General features: G+C 40.1%; 1 protein-coding gene and 1 long non-coding RNA gene across 7 annotated transcripts in view; one reads left to right on the top strand and one right to left on the bottom strand.

Annotated features, from left to right (window-relative positions):
* Positions 1-2,026: 2,026 nt before the first annotated feature.
* LOC140121479 (uncharacterized) lies at positions 2,027-8,960 on the top strand. The gene is made up of 4 exons (XR_011854111.1): positions 2,027-2,130; positions 3,500-3,749; positions 5,468-5,508; positions 8,437-8,960. It is a non-coding gene; the product is annotated as an uncharacterized lncRNA (long non-coding RNA).
* Positions 8,961-13,592: 4,632 nt separating this feature from the next.
* Positions 13,593-21,224, bottom strand: part of GNPAT (glyceronephosphate O-acyltransferase) — a 159,557-nt gene continuing 151,925 nt past the window's right edge. For 3 of the 6 annotated variants that reach the window (XM_072141110.1, XM_072141112.1, XM_072141111.1), the window contains one exon: positions 13,595-14,193. In XM_072141110.1, coding sequence (XP_071997211.1) covers positions 14,156-14,193 — 38 coding nt within the window. In that variant the 3' untranslated portion in view covers positions 13,595-14,155. Of the gene's footprint in view, positions 14,194-21,224 lie in introns of all 6 variants that reach the window. The other 3 variants (XM_072141108.1, XM_072141109.1, XM_072141107.1) reach the window with 3 other exon arrangements.

The raw sequence follows: 21,224 nt of genomic DNA, 5'->3' as shown, positions 1-21,224 counted from the left end.
CTAGTTTATGCACCGTGTGGGCCCTACACTGTGACGTCCAGCGGCCGAGACACCCCAGCATCATAGTGATGCATCTGGGCCAAAATGAGAAGACAAAGGAAGATGGAAGGTGAGTATAGACTTTTTTTTTTATTTCAAGAGGACCCTACTGTTGACTTTAAATTAAAAGGGGGTATCTGAGGTGGACATTTCATTAAAGTGGGCCACCTGGGTGGAACAATTAATTAATGGGACCATCTGGGGTGGACATTAAATTAAAGGGGGCATCAGCTGTGGACATTTCTTTAAAGAGGGGCATCTTCAGTGGACATTTCTTTAAAGGGGGCTCTGCTGTGGACTTTTAAGTAATTAGGTGCAGTGGTAAAGCTGGGAGCCTCTGCTTATACAGAAGTATTGACAGTATGTGGGGGAGGCCGAGCCAGCCAGGGTAGCTGTCCACATCTCCTACAATGTCTTGGGGATGTGGTCTGGACAGTAGTTGGGGTGGAGGGTTTCATGCAATTAACGAATGTGATTGGCTTTCCTAAATAGACGGGTTAAAAGAGCAAGATTTAAGTTTATGATTAAATAACATGTATAAACAGTACAAAATTAAGGATATAAAGTAGCACTTAGAGTGTAACCATCATTCTGAGCAAAAAAAAAAATAGTATTTTGCCTCTTGGTCCTCATTTAGTACCTTTGTTGGCCCATAGCAACCATGGTTTCCAGCTCTCAAAACAGCAAGGAGGAGGGGTGGGACCTGCTTCCGGTGATGCGCTGCTGACCTATGAGACCATAGCTTGTGCATCTTAGACACCCCCCCACATGTGAGTGTGGAGCTTTTAGCTAAGAGGATGAACAATATACATAAGTGAAGGTTTATTCAATGACAAGAAAAGTTTGAGTATTATAACTTTTGAAGCTAGAGGAGAGTGTACACCAATACAAGTAATAGGGGGCACGAAGACAATGTACCCCCACTAGATGAAAATACTGTATTTTTCGATGCTTCTTACTATAGGATGCATCCCAGATTTAGTCTTCCAAAAAAGGAAAATATATTTTACACCAATTAAAATATCCCTATTGGTCGCTGTAAAGCACAGCACACACAGACTGCTACATCGATCCATTTACACACACAGCACTGCTTCATCCATACATTTACACACAGAGCTCTACTATACACATGAAGACACACACCGCTCTACTATACACATGAAGACACACACCGCTCTTCTATACACATGAAGACACACACCGCTCTACTACACACATGAAGACACACACCGCTCTACTATACACATGAAGACACACACAGCTCTACTATTGATCTCCATTACAGTGGTTCTGAGGGTTTGGCAGTGCTGGATCCACCTGACTTCGCTCTATAAGACGCAGGCACTTTTTTAGCAAGATTTTTTCTTGTCCAAAAAATATGGTAGATTGTTCTCAAAATCAAACACAACACACAACACAAAAAAGGAAACAAAAACAAGTTTACCCAGACAAATGAAATAACAGAGGGTTAGGTACATACCCCCGATGAAGCAAGACAAAACATGTGTCAGGTGGGGTTCACCCTTGGTCTGTATATGTGTCCCTTGTCCTCTGTTATTCCTCTGGGTAATGTGCAATACTTGTGAAGTACTTTGACTTGTTCTGAGGACTAGACCTTCTATACCCATATACAGCTTACAGTGTTCTATTTATTAAGTACGTTTAGTTATCTGACTATTGGTGGACTTTGTTTTTTTGTTTCGTTTGCTTAATCATCTTAATCATTTCAGATACATCTCATATCTATCTATCTATGTATTTTATCTATCCAATGTCTATCTCATATCTATCTAATATATATCTATGTATAAAATGTAAAATAATACCAAATACAAGTAAGAATTGCCAAAGCATTTATAAAATATTGGATTGTGGGAAATAAGGTGGGGTACAGGGTCATTGGAAACATAATGAAAGAGGACATGGGGTTTGGGGGATTATTTTAGTTCATGGTTTCATATTTCTCTGTCTATGTTAGGCATTGACATATTGTGCAGCCATGTGGTATCCTCTTCCCACAGCAGGATGGATCTTCTCTCTCTCCTCCATGGAGCTGAAGCCCAGGAGGAAACCTGAGAGTCTCCTGAAGTGAGTATTTGGAGCAGTGTGGCAGGAAGTGGACCTCATCCTCGGTGACCTCCTGGTCCTGGCATTGTTGGCACAATCTGCTCCTCCTGGGCATGTACTGTCTGTGCTGCCCAGACTCCATGACCAGGTTGTGGGTGCTCAAGTCTGTACAGTCATGGCCATAGAAATGAGAATCACACAAATATTATATTTTCACATGATCTGTTGCCCTCTGGTTTTTTGGTGTTTGTCAGATGTTTTTATCACATACAGCAATACAAGACCAATCATATTATGAGTAACAAAAGCTTTTATTGACAGTTAGAATGAGTTAATGTAGCAGTCAGTATTTAAAGTATTGACCCTTCTTCTTGTATTTCGCTGAGTTCCCTTTGGAAAATGTATCACTGGCACTCATTTTTTTTTCCCCTTTCCGTTTGCACATGGCAGTGTAAGGAAAGGGTAAAGAGGAAAACTGAGGTTTTTTTGTTTTTGTTTTTTGTGTTTTCTACGCCTCTCTCTGTCAAACCTACCGCTGTTGGGAATTTACTAACTCCCTAACAATTTGATGGTAATGGCTAGTCCAGGTTATAATAATCTTTCCAACTTATTAACTCTTGGATAATATTGATAACTTAATACCTGGAAAAATACCCCCCGCTCTCCCCTTTCTCTGTAAGAATTAGCTACCGTTCGATGGATCTTTTTGATACTTTTGGTTATGGTCTGAGGAATATGGCGGGATGATAACAATGTGGTCAATTTATTAAAGGACTATTGAAGGCCATAATAGCTCTGTTAGCCTACTAACTTTTTGATAATATTTTGGATTTACATTTACTTTTGGAAAATGGGAGGAACTTTCTTACTTTTGATGGACCGTTTGATGGATTTACTAATCTGCTAACAACTCTACACATGACTGGAGGATTAGGGAAGGACTACAATAACTGTGCTAATTCACTAACTCTTTAGATGACTTTAATTACTTGATAAGAGGTAGAGGAAGAAAAAAAAAAGAGAAAATGAGATCTTCTTGTTTTTGTTTTTTTTTTTGTTATTTTTCCCTTTACTTTCAGGAGACAACATAAGAACTGTATATTGAATAACAAATGCTTGGGTTTTTTGTTTTTTTTTTGTACTATCTAGAAGATTTATGTGGGGTGTTAGCAAACCCTATAAAGGATTATAACAACTAGATAAGTGTAGGTATTACAAGTATTATTGTAGAATTAGCAGCAGCCATCATTAAGTAAGAAACACAGGGTCTGGGGGGAAGGGGAGGGAATAGAGGTAAGGAATAGGGTTTTGTTTTGTTTTTTGTTTTTTTGCTTTTTTGTTTTCTTTCATTCTTCTTTCCCTCTCTCTCTCTCTCCTTGGTTTCACCCAGTAAGTTATTATGCCGGGCAGGGGGAGTATGACGAATAAGAAGGCAGATACCTCCAGAAGGGAATCAACAAAGAGCACCCCGGAGAAAAGAACGGATCCATCAAAGAAAGCTGTAACGGAGCTCAGAGTGACAGAGTGAAGAGAATTTTCAGAACATAAATGTTGAAGAATTAGCAGTGGCAGTGGCTAAGGAAATTTTACCAACTTAATATTCTGCCATTGACTCAGCTATGAAGAAGAACATGTAAAAGGTGAATGTGGAATTGGATCAACGCATTGAGAGAATTGAGTATCTGGAACAGAAATTGTCTGCCATGGAGTATGAAGGGGAAAATCTCCACTTTCAACTAGGGGAGATGCAGAAAGAAAAAGAACAGATCCAACAAAAAGTACCGTATATATATGTGTATAAGCCGAGTTTTTCAGCACCAAAAATGTGCTGAAAAACGTCCCCTCGGCTTATACACGAGTCCATACTTAAGTCAATGGGCTTAAAAAATAATAAACGTATATACTCACCCTCCGGTGGCCCCGATGTGCAGCGCTGCTCCCCCGATGTCATCGCGGCTCGTCTTCTGGCTTCCCGGCTCCTCTTCTATCTTCTGTAAGATCGTGCTGGGCACCGCCATTGTTCTCTCTCAGCGGCGCGTCATACTATGCACCTGCCACACTGGAGAGAACAATGGTGGCGCCCAGCACGATGTGACAGAAGAGGAGCCGGGAAGCCAGAACAGGAGCCGCGCGGACATCGGGGGAGCCGCGCTGCACATCTGGGCCACCGGAGGGGGAGTATATAAGTTTATTATTTTTTTTTATTCTGGGCAAGCTGTATGCTACTGGGGGCAAGCTGTATACTACTGGGGGCAAGCTGTATGCTACTGGGGGCAAGCTGCATGCTACTGTGGGCAAGCTGTATACTACTGGGGGCAAGCTGGGCTGGCTGTATACTGCAGGGGGCAGGCTGTATATTATAGGGGGCATGCTGGCTATATACTGGGGGGGGGGGGGGTCTGTGACCAATGCATTTCCCACCCTCGGCTTATACTCGAGTCAATAGGTTTTCCCAGTTTTTGGTGGTAAAATTAGGGGTCTCGGCTTATACTCGGGTCGGCTTATACTCAAGTATATATGGTAATAGATCACAAAAATCGAGATGCCGTGGAGGAGGGAGGTTGAGGATCCAATGAGGAAGAGGTGGAGACCACTAGGGAAAAAAGGAAGTCAATATGGAAGCAAGAGGGTATTAGGATAGGAGGGAGGGGGAGGGAAATCTGCTCAGGTGTCGGCGCACCTACATGTAGAAATCTTTAGCAATTTCGTATAGTAATGGGTTTGCCAGATCTGAAAGTGACGTCATGGAATGTGAGAGGCATTACAACTCTAGCTAAAAGGCAAAAAATCCTAAATCACCTAAAGAGACTAGAGTCTCATATAGTATTACTCCAGGAGACCTTTTTAGTTAAAGAAATTCAGAAGTTAGAAAGGGGATGGGTAGGAAAGGCCATAGGAGTGGAAGCTTCGGTCCGAAAGTCCACGGCCACGCTCTACCTTTGTTTCCGAGCATGCGCAATGGCGGCTCAGGGACGCTCTGGCTTGAGAAATGAGCAGGTACATGCACGTTATGAATACAATATGTTTCCTCTCATGTAATCGTTTTCCTAGTTAGACTATCTGAGACCAGTCTATGTATGCATTATTTGTGTAGTACACATATGTTTTTTGCTGAATTTAGGCATTTTATTATGGTTTTAGGATGTGGGGCTCCACCTCTTCCTCTCCTGACACAGGTGGGGGGGGGATTGAGTGGTGCTATTTATCCATGTCTTTATACGCCCGAAACGCGTAGGTTATTACTACACTATATCCCAGTGTTGTTCGGGAGGCACTGCTATGGAATGTATTTGTGTCATGGATTTTAATCAGACTTCCAAATAAAGCTGACAACTTTTTCTTACTCCTGATCTCAAAGTCCCGGAGCCAGCAACCCGCACAGCCTGTGGACAACGAATGGTGAGCTGAAAACCAAATACCTTTTGCTTCTTATTTGACTATTTGTTCTTCTCCTCTTCTTTGGGGAAAGAGATCACACATACAAAAATATCAGAGATTGTGATCATGCACCCATACAATTGACATTGCGAACAGCGGGAAGAAATCAGGGATGGGGGCTCTGGAAATTTTCCAGGGGATTCAGCTATGACAAAGAATTTAAGCAAATGTTGACAAAATAGTGGGATAACTATAGTCAGGAAAATGCTGAACAAAAACCAAACCCAATTTTATTCTAGGAAGCTGCCAAAACAGTGATTAGGGGTAAAATTAGAGCATATGTTGCATCAGTAAGAAAAAGAGATACCATAAAACAATCAGAACTAGAAAAGAAGTAAAGGGAAGCAGTGTTAGTTTGGAGGACATTCCCCAACAATGTTAACCAGAGGACAATGTATGAAAAAAACTAATTACTTGAACATTATATAGACCTGACTATAAAATTTTCAGAGAGCTAAAGAGAGAAATTGCTGCGAGATAGTAAGGGAGAGCTGACAAATGATAGGAACAGAATAAATCAGATAATGGTAGAGTACTAGCATATATATTAGAGTATAAGATGAGTTTTTCAGCACAAAAAATTTGCTGAAAAACTTCACATCGGCTTATAATTGAGTCATGAAAAACAACAAACACTTTACTCACCTTCCAATGTCCACCCAGAAGGTCCTCTTCTATACCGCGATGCTCCGGCATCAGCTTCGTGTCTCGGCACTGTCCGTCGCATGAAACGTGACGTCAGCCGATCGGCACACACAATGATGTCAGCGAGCGGCTGACGTCACGATCCCTGTGACGGACCGCGCGGGGACACGGAGCCAATGCCGGAGCATCGCGGTATAGAAGAGGACCTGCTGGGTGGACATCGGAAGGTGAGTAAAGTGTTTGTTTTGTTTCCTAAATGAATTGTACTGCGGGCAGGGGGGCTGGCAGGATGTATACACTAAGGGGCTGGCAGGCTGTATACACTAGGGGGCTGGCAGGCTGTATACACTAGGGGGCTGGCAGGATCTATACACTAGGGGGCTGGCAGGCTGTATACACCAGGGGGCTGGGCAGGCTGTATACACCAGGGGGCTGGCAGGCTTGTATACACCAGAGGGCTGGGCAGGCTTGTATACACCAGGGGGCTGGCAGGCTGTATACTACAGGGGGCTGGGCAGGCTGTATACTACAGGGGGCTGGCAGGCTGTATACAATGGGCAGGGGCTGGGCAGGCTGTACAATGGGCAGGGGCTGGACAGACTGTATACTATGGGCAGGGGCTGGGCAGCCTGTATAGTATGGGCAGGGTTGGGCAGGCTGTATACTACTGGGGCTGGCTATATACTGAGAGACTGTGACCAATGCATTTCCCACCCTCGGCTTATGCTCGAGTCAATAGGTTTTTCCAGTTTTTGTGTTAAAGTTAGGGGTCTCGGCTTATACCCGGGTCGGCTTATACTCGAGTATATATAATGTTAAATTGTATAAATAAAGGAGGGAGGGTGAAAAGCAAATCAACACTTTTTTAGAAAGTGTGTATTTAAATGTACTAACGTCCGAGCAACAAGAAAAGTTATCTCTCCTTATAGAATTGGAAGAAGTTACCACGGTAATCAAATATCTGGCCAAAAACAAAGCACCGGGGCCAGATGGGTACTGATTTTTATAAAATAATGTGGCCCCAAGTAGCTCCCCCGTTAACTGATGTGTACAACAAAATGTTAACAGGTTCATAAAGACGTATCTCTTTGATAAATATTGACATGAAAATATACACAAGAATTCTGGCAAACAGGCTTGCCGTTATGATCCCAGGACTAATTCACCCTTGCCAGAATGTGTGTGCAGTTATGGCGGTACTGGGCTAGGCCAGGGCAAGGCCAACAGAAAAGAAAAATAAAGCAATAATTTCAGTCGATGCAGAAAAAGCATTCGACAGTGTGGCCTTGCCCTGGCTCAAGAAAGTTATGCTTAAGATGGGGATAAATGATCATTTTTTTTAGGGCTATTGAAACAATGTATAGTAAACCACTATAACACAATAACACAATTACCATTTTTGTAAGCCTATTCTGTCAGCTCTAGTAAGGGGTAATTTAACCCAAGTGGAAATTTTTGACCGAATTTTCGCTATCAGTGGCCGAATGTTTAACTCTACGTATCTTCTGATATCCATAGAAATCGAGAGCCCAGATAGTCCATAGTTGCGTGCGGTTCCAATACCTGAAGGCCACTGAAACCTTCAGTGGAGATCTTATCTATTGGAAGCAACACTGTTTTTTTCCAATTAATTTCCAGACCAGAGTATAAACCATAGTCTTGAATCAGTTGAACCGCCTTTGGAATAGATACAGCCGAATTTCCCACGGATAACAAAACGTCGTCTGCATACAGTAGTATTTTATCAGAACCTCCCATGCAGCCACAGACGAGTATATCTGGGTTCGCTCTTATCAGGGACGCCAATGGTTCAATGAAAAGGTTAAACAATAGTGGGGTTAGTAATTTATCCGAGACCAAATCATTAGTAAGAACTCTAGCCTTCGGGTTTTTGTATAGTAGCTTGACCCATGACATGTATCCCCCCCCCTTCCCCGAAACCAAACCTTCTCATAGCAGCCCATAGGAAGGGCCACTCCACCCTGTCAAACGCCTTGGCTGCGTCAAGAGACAGGATGGAGCGGTCCCCCACATCTGCCCCAAACTGCATACCCAAGAACAAGCTATCTAAGTTGTCTCTAATGTAACGGCCCGGTATAAATCCAGCCTGGTCTGGGTGGCTAAGGTCTTGGACAACCCCCCGTAATCTCAGTGACCGTGTCTTAGCAAGAATTTTCACATCTGTGTTTAACAGAGATATTGGTCGATAAGACTCCATTTCTAACATATTTTTTCCTTTTTTAGGAATAAGGACAATTAATGCCTCCATCATTGAGTCCAAAAGATTTCCTTTGACAAGACTGGCATTAAAAACTTCCAATAATAAAGGAAGCAAGATTTTACTATACCTTCTGTAAACCTCAAAGGGTAATCCATCAGACCCTGGACTCGTGTTCCCCCGAGATGGTTGTGAGGGTTGATGTAATTTCTTCCAGGGTTAAAGGTTGATTTAACCACTGTCTCTGAGATTCCGATAGCTGAGGGAGGGGAATTCTAGATAAATACTGTTCCAGCTCAAAACAGTCAATTTTTAAGTCTGAGGAGTAGAGTGTTAAAAAAAAATCAACAAATGCCTCGTTAATGTCCCGTGGGGACTCCACTACCTCCCCCCTCTGATCTAATATTTGATAAATGTTCTGACTGTCTTTTTGATTAAGAACTACTGTGGCCAAGAGTCTTCCCGGCCTACCCGACTCACAGAAATATTTCTGACCTTGAAAAAAGGCCGCCTGTTGTGTTTTTTCTCTCATATATTTTTCATATTCTACCTTAGACATTTGTAATCTCTTAAATTGGTTTTCTAGAGGTTGTCTGTTGTATTCCTCTTGGGCCTTTTCCATTGTAATCTTTAATAACTCCTCTTTTTGTCGAAAATGCTTTTTTTTTTCTTCCCGGATTTGATATTGCCACCATGTTCTCATATGGACTTTCAATGAGTCCCATACAACTCCGATGTGGGTGGAGCCAATATTATCTCTCCAAAAAGTGGTAATTTCCTCCTGCACTTCCTCATCCTTAGAAAGGAGAGAAAACCAATACGGGTTAATTTTAGGCGGTTTCCCTCTACAGCTGTCACCCACCTCTACCTCCAATGCCACCAGAGCGTGGTCCGAATGACTCGCCCTCTCATATTTAATTTTTTTATATAAAAGAGGGCCTTATCCGAGGCCAAAATAAGGTCAATTCGAGACATCACTCTGGAGGAGCTGGAAAAACAAGAAAAGGCTTTACGATCCCCATGTTTCACTCGCCATACATCTCTTAACCCTGTTTCTAGGCAAAACTTGGAGAGGGGTGAAGCAACAACATTTGCACCAGCTTCCCTACTACTGCTAATTCTGTCTATAGATGGATTCATGGCACAATTGAAGTCCCCGCAGATCCACAGGGGACAATTGTTTTTTTGGTCCATAAAGGTCAACAGGGACTTCAAAACCTGAGAGGAGAAGGGGGGAGGTATATACACAAAAGCTAGAACACATGTCAGCCCATTCATTTTACCGTGCAAAAATGTAAATCTACCCTCCAGGTCGACTTTATGGGAAATTATTTGAAAGTTTACAGAGCTATGGATAAAAACACTGACACCCCTTGCATAGGTAGAAAACACGGAGTGGTATTCTTTAATAGCTCATTTTGTACCAATTCTCCTCACCGTATCGGAACTGAGATGGGTCTCTAATAAGCATACTATCGCTGGGAGGTGCCTTTGAATAACATCAAAGACAATACAACGTTTGATCCTTTCCCCCAGATCTCTAACATTCCATGTTATTATGGATATCATTACCTATATGTGGAAAGGGAGGGGGAGAGGAGAAAAAAAAACAAAAAAACCCAGGCAAATAACCACCCACCCAACCCTCCCTGATTCCAACCCAACCCTGACCCTGACCTCCCCATGTACCCAGCATTGGCTGTGATACTCTTCTTCCCTAGCAAAACCGCTGGAGCATATCCAGGTTATATATTCGAATAGCCCCCATAGAATTTGTGAAAATAGTAACACCGTAAGGATTTGGCTGTTTATCTACACAGCCCAACAGGCAGTTTGTCACAACACGTCCCCCCAGGGTTTAAGCACCATTCAATAGTCCGCAATGATAAGCTAGTGGTTAGTTGTAGTACCACTATAGTTCCATTGTATACGAGTTTTTTCATTACAGCAATGGGGCAGATTTATCAAATGTCTGAAAGTCAGAACATTTCCAGTTGCCCATGGCAACCATTCACAATTCAGCTTTCATTTTACCAGTGCTCATGAATATTTTAAATAGGAGCTGTGATTGGTTGCCATGGGCAACTGGAAATATTCTGACTTTCAGACACTTGATAAATTTGCCCCAATGTGTCTCGTATGGACTGATTGAGAGTTGTTTGGAGGTTCAGCATTACATGAGCTAGTGAGTAGTAATTGTGGGATAGTAGCCAAGCTAGTCTTATTCACACAATGACACTGCCTAGTGAAATCTAGCTGTAAGGTACAGTGACTGGCTAATTAAGCTGACTATTTCCATATAACACTAACTTCTCTGACCTATCTCAGCTACATAATATACAGAGGTACTAACATATGCTGATCGCCGGCGGCTTAAAAAAATCTTGGCAAGAATCGCTGCTTCCTGTGACATTGGGGAGCCATGATCAGTCGACGTGCGATCAGCACATTGTAATGAATGAGGAGTAATATCCCCATATACTGCCATACTGTAGTATGGCAGTTCATGGTAGTATCGATCAGACAACCTATGGTTAAAGTACCCTAGGGAGTCTGAAAAATAGTAAAAATAAAAATTAAAAAAAAAAGGTTTAAAAAAAGAATTATAATAAAAAAACATAAAAATTCCAATTGCCCCCCTTTCCCTAGAACTGATATAAATATACAGTAAAAATTATAAACACATTAGGTATTGCCGTGTCCAAAAATGCCCAATCAAAATAAAATAAAGTTTTTCACTACATTTAACCCCGTAACGGAAAATAAAGTAAAAAATGGCACTTTTTTGCCATTTTAAAAACTATAAAAAATTCTTTAAAATTGATGAAACGGTCATACAGTCCTAAAAATAATAACATTGAAAACATCATCAAAAGCCGCAAAAAAATACCAAGGTATAAAAAAGCTATTATTAGTGCCAAAAAAATTTTGTACAGGAGGTTTTAATTTTTGTAAATGTATGAAAACATTATAAAACATACAAATTATATCCCTGTAAGCCTACCGACCCAAAGAATAAAGTAGACATATCATTTGGGGTGTACATTGAAATCCGTAAAACCCAAGCCCACAAGAATATGTCGTAAATGCGTTTTTTCACCAATTTCACTGCATTTGGAATTTTTTTCCCACTTCCCAGTACACTGCATGGAATATTAAATACCACCATTTTGAAGTGTAATTTGATTACTTGAGCAGAAATTAAGCCATAACACAGTTCTGTACATTGCAAAAGCAAAAACAAAAAAGGGCATCGGCGGGAAGGGGTTCATTTGCATCCATCTGGAAGTCCTGCACAAGTACCTGGTGCAGACTTCCTAGATTGGCTCCACCCTGGGGAAGAGACAGGCTATGTAAAAGGCCTGTCGAGCTGTGGCAGTGAGTTGATACAGTAACTTTGTGGGGTGCCTGGCAATAAGTAAATATAAATGTAAGCCTAATATCCTATACCGCAAACTGCAATAAAGAAGGCCACTGGGTTCACCATCCCAATCATAAACATGTATAAATAGGTGAGGGCATATAAAACATAGCTTTTAATATTACGGTTAAAAGAAAAAAAAACACCAAAGTGAACCATCACATAAAATTTTTGAACAAAAAAGCTGACCAAGGTCAATTGGTTGGTTTCTCTGAGAGGTACAGCAACCATCCAAGTTTGATGCAAACACAAACAGCATTAAGTAAATGAACTCAAATTGCCGAAGAGTACGTATTGCCAACAGGTAAAGGAAAATCAGATCCTTATGCAAACACATACAGCATCAAAACTATAGACTCTGGATAGGGAAATGTATTGTCATTACAAAGGGTAGAAAGAAAAATTGTTCAGATCTCACCCATCCCGAGGTAGGACAAGACGAGGGTTGTAGATGATGGGTCTCAGGCACATCACGGTCAGGAGAGGGATGAATGCACTGCCCCTAGTAGGCCCTATACTCCACTCGCCCTAGTTTCCCAGATATAGCTCCTGTCCTTACAAGGACAGTCCCAGGCAATCCCTAATCGTAGAATTACCCTAGTAAGCCCTATGGGTACATTATTCAAACAGCGTTGCCGACGCGTTTCCAGTGCCACAAACAGTGGAACCTTCCTCAGGGAAATAATGTCAGTTTATAGTCCTGCTGCAGGGGAACCGACAGTGGTCAGCAACATGGATTAGCATTGGCCTATTCCATTCCTGTAGGCCAGCACCTGGTGAGGTAGGGAACCTCGATGTATAGTTAGTGCCGGAGAGGCTTAGGCTTTATTTTTGCTGTTTTGTTTATTTTGTTTTTACTGCCGAATAAAACTGGCTGAGGTCAGTTGTACCCAAATCACACAGTGTGGACAGTGAAATTACTGGTGTGCTGGTGAATTGTGCCCGTCTGCCCCAGGACACGACGATCCCGACCTAATGCCTTACATTATTAGTATTCCCACTTCTGCAAATATTATTGTATGTAAGGTAAAAAATAATAAAGTTTTCCAATATACTTTCTGTATTCCTTTAGGTTTTCTAGATCTCTGAATGCTTTTGTGCTATAGAAAACTTCATTGTTTATTTCCAGTGGACAGAAATCTGACCATGGTCACACAGGTGCACAGCTCATTTATACCATAGAGCAGTGATGGCGAACCTTTTAGCGGCCGAGTGCCCAAACTGCAACCCAAAACCCTCCTTATTTATTGTGAGGTGCCAAAAATTAAATCAGTAACTTATTGCTTCCTGTTCTTCAACAAGGTACGATCATATTGGCCTCCTGAGGACAAGATGGAAAATTTGCATCATTTTAGTTTCTTGCCAGTATCCCTCTGTACACAGAGAATTGTGGGGCCAGCAGAAGGTCCTTAAAGATAATTCAGCCCTGTCTACTCATTCTCCCTCTTCCTACAAACCCAAGTATTGAAGTATCACTTAAATAATAACAGAAAGCAGCATCTTTTAAGTTGCTGGGAACTGCAGGAAGATTATTTGAGTCCTGGCTGGTGTGCTTGGGTGATGGCCCGGGTGCCCACAGAAAGGGTTCTGGGTGCCGCCTCTGGCACCCGTGCCATAGGTTCACCACCACTGCCTTAGAGAGTAATCTGCATTTTTTGCTCATTTTGGGATTGCAATAGCCAAGTGATTTTATATATGTGTGTGTATATATAGATAGATATAATATTCAGAGAGCTATATTCAAAACTGTATATTTTTTAGGAAAAAAAAAACCAGTGCAATACAAGGCCAAATTCTGCATCAGGTTGCAAAGTGGATTTAGTCGTTGATGTTGCTTTAGGTATGAATTTGACAGTAGATTTCCTTTAAAAAGTTTTTTTTTAATTTAAAGTAGCTAGGAAATCCATTAAAACACAGTACTGGCTAGTTTAATGCATTGTTGTGGCTTCAAATCCACATGATTGCCATGCTTCTCTCTGTGCAGGTAACTGCGATTGTTATACTCATGCAAAATGTGCAGTAGTTTACTGAAATGTGACAATAACATAGCCAATCACTGAACAAGTAATACATCAGTTCAAATCTATATTAATATCCTTTTCACAGATTTTCTTAATTTACAGTTAGTCTGAAAATAACATATCCATATCCTTATGTTCTATGGCGTTTATTGTTCTGATATTTGGCTCTATTTTCATTTATTTTCCAAGTATTCATCAAAAATTTCTGAAGAAGGTTGTACAGTATATAGTTGGCAACTATAGTTGAACTGACATCCAGTACAATATCTCACTGATTAGGAATTAAAGAATTAGCCAAGTCCCTTAAAGTCTTGATGCTGGAAGCTTTCTGGAGGATACTTCTGCAAAATAAATAATATATCAGTGTTTACAATACTCTCAGCAAGAATACTAAACATTCTATTCTGATGATGCATATCTTCTATTACAGCTAAGGCAAAAATTAGCAACTAATCCTTAACAAACACCACTTACCGTATCCCTTATCCACAGAATAGGTGATAACAAGAGTTTATTATAAGTACCCCCACCCATATATAAAAATAATTAAGAGCTTATACTCACCTATCTGCACGCTCCTGATTATTGTTGGGCAGACCCGACCTGGAACCAAATTAGAAGTTTGGGTTCGGGTCGGAGTTTGGCTCAACCCTCCCCTGCCATTAACCATTAAATCTAGTGTTACCGCTGTAAATTCCTCCAGAAAAATCGCCAGCCAATTTTAGGGTGTATCATCATTCACAGATGGTGTCATCGGGAATGACTATTCTCCACAAAAAGGTGGTGTGATATTGCAGGTACGTGCTTTGACTTAGTCATTTAACCCATTCAGCCTATTTTGGCCTCAAGGAGCCATTTTTTAAATCAGTCTTGTGTCACTATAAGTGGTTATAGCTTTGGAATGCTTTAACATATCCAAAAGATTGTTTTCTTGAGACATATTGCACTTCAAATTAGTTTAAACATTTGAATGATATATTTTGTGTTTAGTTATAAATAAAAGAGTAATTTGGCAAAAATTTCAAAAAATTCTTAGTTTTCAAAGTTCTGAATTCTCTACTTTTGAAGCAGATAGTCATAGCACCCAATTTAATTCATAATTTTACATTTTCCAAATGTCTGCTTTATGTTGTCATGATTTTTTAAGATTCCACATGTTTTACTAGAATGTTATGAGGCTTAGAATTTGGGTGCCATTTTTCAAATCTTTTGGAAAATCACTAAACCTGTATTTAGAGCAGCGGCGGACTGGGAATTTAAAATGGTCCTGTAAAAAACTGTAAAAGCGACCCCATTGTGTGGGTGGGGTCAAAACAAGTAGGCGTGCCCATGTGATGTTGGCGGAATTACTAAACTACACATGAACTGCTTATAGATGGTCAAAATCAACTTGTACAGTGCAGAGAAAGAGAGTCATACTGTCTTCCTTATACAAGAATAAAGCTTCTTTTTTAAAAGAACACAACTTAATACTGTCTTATATATACACAAAAAACACCCTACTGCAATAACTTCTCTGATATACAAGAATGTAACTACTATAATACTGCCCCTAAGTAAAATATATTATAATACGGCATTTTATGTACAAGATTATAACTACTATTATAATGCATTTTTGTACAGGATTATAACTACTATAATACTGCCCCCTATGTACAAGAATATAACTGCTATAATACTGCCCCCTATGGACAAGACTATAACTACTATAATAGTGCCCCCTATGTACAAGAATATAACTAATATAATTCTGCCCCTATGTACAAGAATATAACTACTATAATAGTGCCCCCTATGTACAAGAATATAACTACTATAATACTGCCCCTTATGTACAAGAATATAACTACTATAATACTGTCCCCTATATACAAGAATATAACTACTATAATACTGCCCGCTATGTATAAGAATATTACTATAATACTGCTGCCTATGTACAGGAATATAACTACTATAATACTACCCGCTATGTACAAGAATATAACTACTATAATACTGACCCCCTATGTACAAGGATATAACTACTATAATACTGCCCCCTATGTACAGGAATATAACTACTATAATACTACCCCCTATGTACAAGAATATAACTACTATAATTTTGCCCCCTATGTACAAGGATATGACTACTATAACACTGCCTCCTATGTACAAGGATATAATTACTATAATACTGCCCCCTATGTACAGGAATATAACTACTATAATACTACCCACTATGTACAAGAATGTAACTACTATAATACTGCCCCCTATGTACAGGAATATAGCTACTATAATACTGCCCCCCATGTACAAGAATATAACTGCTATAATACTGCCCCCTATGGACAAGAATATAACTACTATAATACTGCCCCTATGTACAAGAATATAACTACTATAATACTACCCGCTATGTACAAGAATGTAACTACTATAATAATCCCCCCTATATACAAGAATATAACTACTAGCCCCCTATGTACAAGAATATGACTACTATAATACTGCCCGCTATGTACCAGAATGTAACTACTATAATACTGCCCGCTATGTACAAGAATATAACTACTATAATACTGCCCCCTATGTACAAGAATATAACTACCATAATACTGACCCCTATGTACAAGAATATAACTACCATAATACTGACCCCTATGTACAAGAATATAACAACTATAATACTGCCTCCTATGTACAGGAATATAACTACTATAATACTGGTCCAATGTACAAGAATATAACTACTATAATACTGCCCCCTATGTACAAGAATATAACTACCATAATACTGACCCCTATGTACAAGAATATAACTACCATAATACTGACCCCTATGTACAAGAATATAACTACCATAATACTGACCCCTATGTACAAGAATATAACTACTATAATACTGCCTCCTATGTACAAGAATATAACTACTATAATACTGCCCCCTATGTACAAGAATATAACTACCATAATACTGACCCCTATGTACAAGAATATAACTACCATAATACTGACCCCTATGTACAAGAATATAACTACCATAATACTGACCCCTATGTACAAGAATATAACTACTATAATACTGCCCCCTATGTACAAGAATATAACTACTATAATACTGCCCCCTTTGTAAAAGAATATAATGACTATAATACTGCCCCCAATGTACAAGATATAACTACTATAATACTGCCCTATATACAAGAATATAATGACTATAATGATCTTTTATTTAAAAAAACTTGCATCAAAATATTACAATAACTTCACAATAAAATCATAGAATGTAGAAAGTAACGTCACATAAATAATATTACAGACATCACACAATTGCTGACATATGGATGTTCCTCCAGTACATATTACTGCGATTGGATGTCATGTCTTTCCTACAGACGCTCCTCAGACTCTCTATGATGTTACGTGTTACTGTATTCAGGGTCAGGACTTCCTTACAGATGACCAGACAGCAGAGGGCACACCACAGAAGGTAGATGGTCACCACATTTATCACATAGAGGGTGCTCTTACTGTATCTGCTGAGTTCTGGTTGCAGTGGAGAAGATAGGACCAAGCTGCGCCATCGGTTTCAGAAGAAGAATGGAGCCAAGAAGCTCCAGAAGAGGATTGACCACTTTTCAGCATCATAGATGAAGAGTAGGACCTAGAGCTGCAGGAAGAGGAAGCACCTGTGCCGGCTCTGGTGGAGGAGGCTATCAGCAGAGAGGATCTCTCAAGCATTGGACTGGTGAGAGAACTACTGATTGTTCGATGATTCACGATTGTTCAACATTTTTAATGATTTCATGAAACAATGGTCTGCATTTATGAGTAAATCTAGGGTGAATGTTTCGACCGCTGATGCCTCCAGTTGAAGTAAATATGAGAACCAATGTTGATTGTGACCGAAGTTTGTGAAAATGAGGTATTAGTTCCTAATTTTGAAAATGGTATTGGTGTCATTCAGGCTAATGCTCAATAATCCTTGCCTTGTGAATTGACACCTTTCATTTGAAGTTTGCTGTTAAAGAAAAGATTTGGAGAATGTGTTTACTTTGCTTCCATTGTATAAAAAAAAATCTGAATTGGTGGTTTGATTCGCCACATAGACATCATTTTGGATGTGTATAGGGATTTTGGTGGTATGGCGTTCATCGACAAATAATTCAGACAGAAACTGCCGGTTGAACCGTCGCTTAAATGGGGTGTCAAAGATGTAGGCCTTTGGTTAAATTTAATTTCTCAGAGGTCCTTTTCTTAATAGACAAGTGTTTGGATCACAGAACACATTCAAAATAGGAGTGTGTTTTGCCGTTAATGAATCCCAATGTAAATGGGGTATTAACTGTAGATACAGGAATTCACGACTACCCTTTTTGTAAAGGATCACACTCTTTCCAGACTGACTGAAGGTTAATTTGTGAATACAAGGTTTTTCTGTTGGTTTTTATGTCTTTTATATGAGGGTTGTGTTTTGGTGGATAATTTAAATCTAATGCCAGTGTTGATTATGCATTGTTTGATCAGGCCGTAGATTTGCTCTGACGTTTTGGTAGAAATGCATTGTTAGCAAAAGTTGATATTAATTCAGCATTTAGATTATTACTGGTTAACCCGATTGCTTTTAGTTCTTCAGGTTTTCAGTTTGATAATTTTGATAAGATGTTACCTATGGGCTTTACGTTGCCTTGTTTTCGCTTTGAGTTGTTTGCTTGTTTTTTAGAATGGGTCATGTATCAGTTCCAGTGGGAGGTTTTATTCATTATTTAGATGATTTTTTGTTTATAGGTTACGCTGAATTAAAAATTTGTAGTGAATTGTTACAAAAGTTTATTGAATATTTTGAGTATTTTGGCATTCCTTTGGCGGAGGATAAGACAGATTTGGCGTGGAACAAGTTGGCCTGTGCTGGCCTCTTCTTGTCCTTTCTATTCTTCTTATCGTACTCCATCCATTTTTCCCATGTCTTCAGAAATTTCTCTCTGTTACCACTTGCACATGACGCAAGTTCTTCTAATCTAAATATTTCAGTCATTCTGTTTTCCCAGATCTCTATTGTGGGGGCCCTGTCTTGCTTCCAAAATGCAGGAATTAATAATCTAGCAGCCATCAGCATTTGCGTGGCTAAATCATGTTTCTTTGGTTGGAAGATCTCTGTTGGACGCCAGAAAAGGATCAGGCCAGGGTCTCTAGGGATACACATACCACAAATGTCTTCTATTTCTCGTAATTCTCTGTCCCAAAAGGGTTGAATGATTGGGCATTCCCACCATAGGTGTAAGTATGTGCCTTCCTCACCTTCACATCTCCAACATACTAGTGAACACTCAGGATTCATTTTATGTAAGAAGTTTGGTGTTTTATACCATCTGGATAGTAACTTAAACGAGTTCTTCTGAACTCTAATACATCTAGAGAATCCTGTGGAGTTGCCTAATATCTGTTTTGTTTCTATCTCTGTGAACACTTCTCCTAGGTCTCTCTCCCATTGTGAAAGATAGTGCAGTTTTTCTTGGGACATTGTTGGGTTTGTAGGCCTCCATCTGTGTTATTGGTTGGAAGGGTTGATATGTTTTCTGTATGGCTTGTATAGCCTGTTTTATAGAATGTTGTTGAAGGAAATCACTTATTTTGCATTCCTTGGATATGAATGCAACAGTTTCCGTCGTGGACCGCTCTGGTTTTAATATGGAGCTCTTGAAGCCTATTCCAGAAGGACAGTTCTGGATTTCATTTACTGTCTATCAAGTATGGGATAAGGCTAGCTGTGAGTGGTGAGGGGCTACTCAGCAAGGGCCTTACCGTCAGAGGTTTTTGCATTTTTTCAATGGGACCTTGTATGAATATTCCCTTCCTTCTCTCTCTTTAAAATTGCTAATGCCCTACAGTAGTAGCTGATTATTAACTGTGAGCTGTGATCTTTCCAGATCTATGTATAGGTTACTGCTGTTAGGGGAAAGCAATTCCGCCCATCTATTTCAAACCAGGACAAGAAGGGGATTTGTAGCTGGGAGAGTTGGCTATCGATCGAGGCTATACGTGGCTGAAAAATTAAGTTTAAAAATGTCATCGAGATTCGCTGGGAGCTTCATTCCCAAATATTTGATTGACTCTTTTGGCCTTTGTAATTGAGATATATTTTTAAGTGTTTCTACTTTATGCTTAGGTAGGGTTATGTTTAATATCTCAGATTTTTCAAAATTTCACCTTAAAATATGACAGCCTACTGAATTTTGTAAATATATTTGTCAGCGCAGGTAAGGAAGTCTCGGGGTTAGTTGTGAACACTAATAAGTCATCCGCAAATGCGGCTGTCTTGTGGCTGTAACCTCCTACTTCGACCCTCTTTACCTCTTGTCTAAGCTGTATGCTTCTCAGGAAGGTCCATTTGTAATCTTAAAGGCTTCCGATAGAGTGCCATTGACTCTGACCGAGGCGCTAGGGTCTGTATACAGTGAGAACACTCCCTGAATAAAATGTTGTGAAAAATGGTAGGCCTCCAAGACTTTTCTCATGAAGGCCCAATTAACCCAATCAAATGCTTTTTCCGCGTCGGTTCCTATTAGCACTAGTGGTATGTTATGTTGTTTCGCATATTCAATCAGGCTTATAGCCCTGCAGGTGTTCTCATGTCCTTGTCTCCCCTTTACAAATCCTGTCTGCTCCGGTGATGTCAGTTTTGGGAGTAAACCCCTTAATTTAGCAGCCATGACCTTAGCCCACCACTTCACGTCTGTATTGAGCAACGGAATAGGTCTGTAGCTGCTACACATAGCTGGATCCTTGCCCTCCTTGTGTATGACGGATATGTGAGCTTCTAAAGACTGTCTTGGCATAGTCTCACCTTGCATCAGTCTGTTGCATACGGACGTGAAGTGGGGGAGAAGCAGATCCTTTAGTTTTTTATAGTATATGATGGGGATCCCATCAGGGCCAGGTGCTTTACCCACTGGGATAGTTCTTAGCACTGTTTCTAACTCCTCCATTGTGAATGGTGCTTGCAGAAAGTTTTGGTCTTCAGTTGATAGGGCTGGGATGTTATGTTGTTCTAGAAACTTGTCAATGTCTCCCGAATTTGGGCGTTCTAGGGTGGTAGATAGATTGTAGAGGCCCTCATAAAAGCCTTTGAAAGCGTTTGCTATTTGTTTTGTGTCTTGAGTCTTAACCCTTGCTGCTGTCTTAAAAGTAAAACCTGCTTTTGGCCGCCAAGATAAGTTGAGCTGTCTTAACGTTGAGGATATTTTTGATTTTTCGTCTCAAGTCTGTCAATTCTGATAAAACCTCCTGTGCTTTTGTCCTTTTATGTACTCTAATTTTAGAAAGCATATCATTCAGTAGGCTGGTTCTCTTAACAAACGCCCCTACTGAGATAAACTCCCCT

The sequence above is a fragment of the Engystomops pustulosus genome, chromosome 3, assembly GCF_040894005.1.
Source record: "Engystomops pustulosus chromosome 3, aEngPut4.maternal, whole genome shotgun sequence".
In the NCBI taxonomy this organism is placed as follows: domain Eukaryota; kingdom Metazoa; phylum Chordata; class Amphibia; order Anura; family Leptodactylidae; genus Engystomops; species Engystomops pustulosus.
Note: the sequence above shows the minus strand (reverse complement) of the source record. Positions and strands in the feature narration are given on the sequence as shown.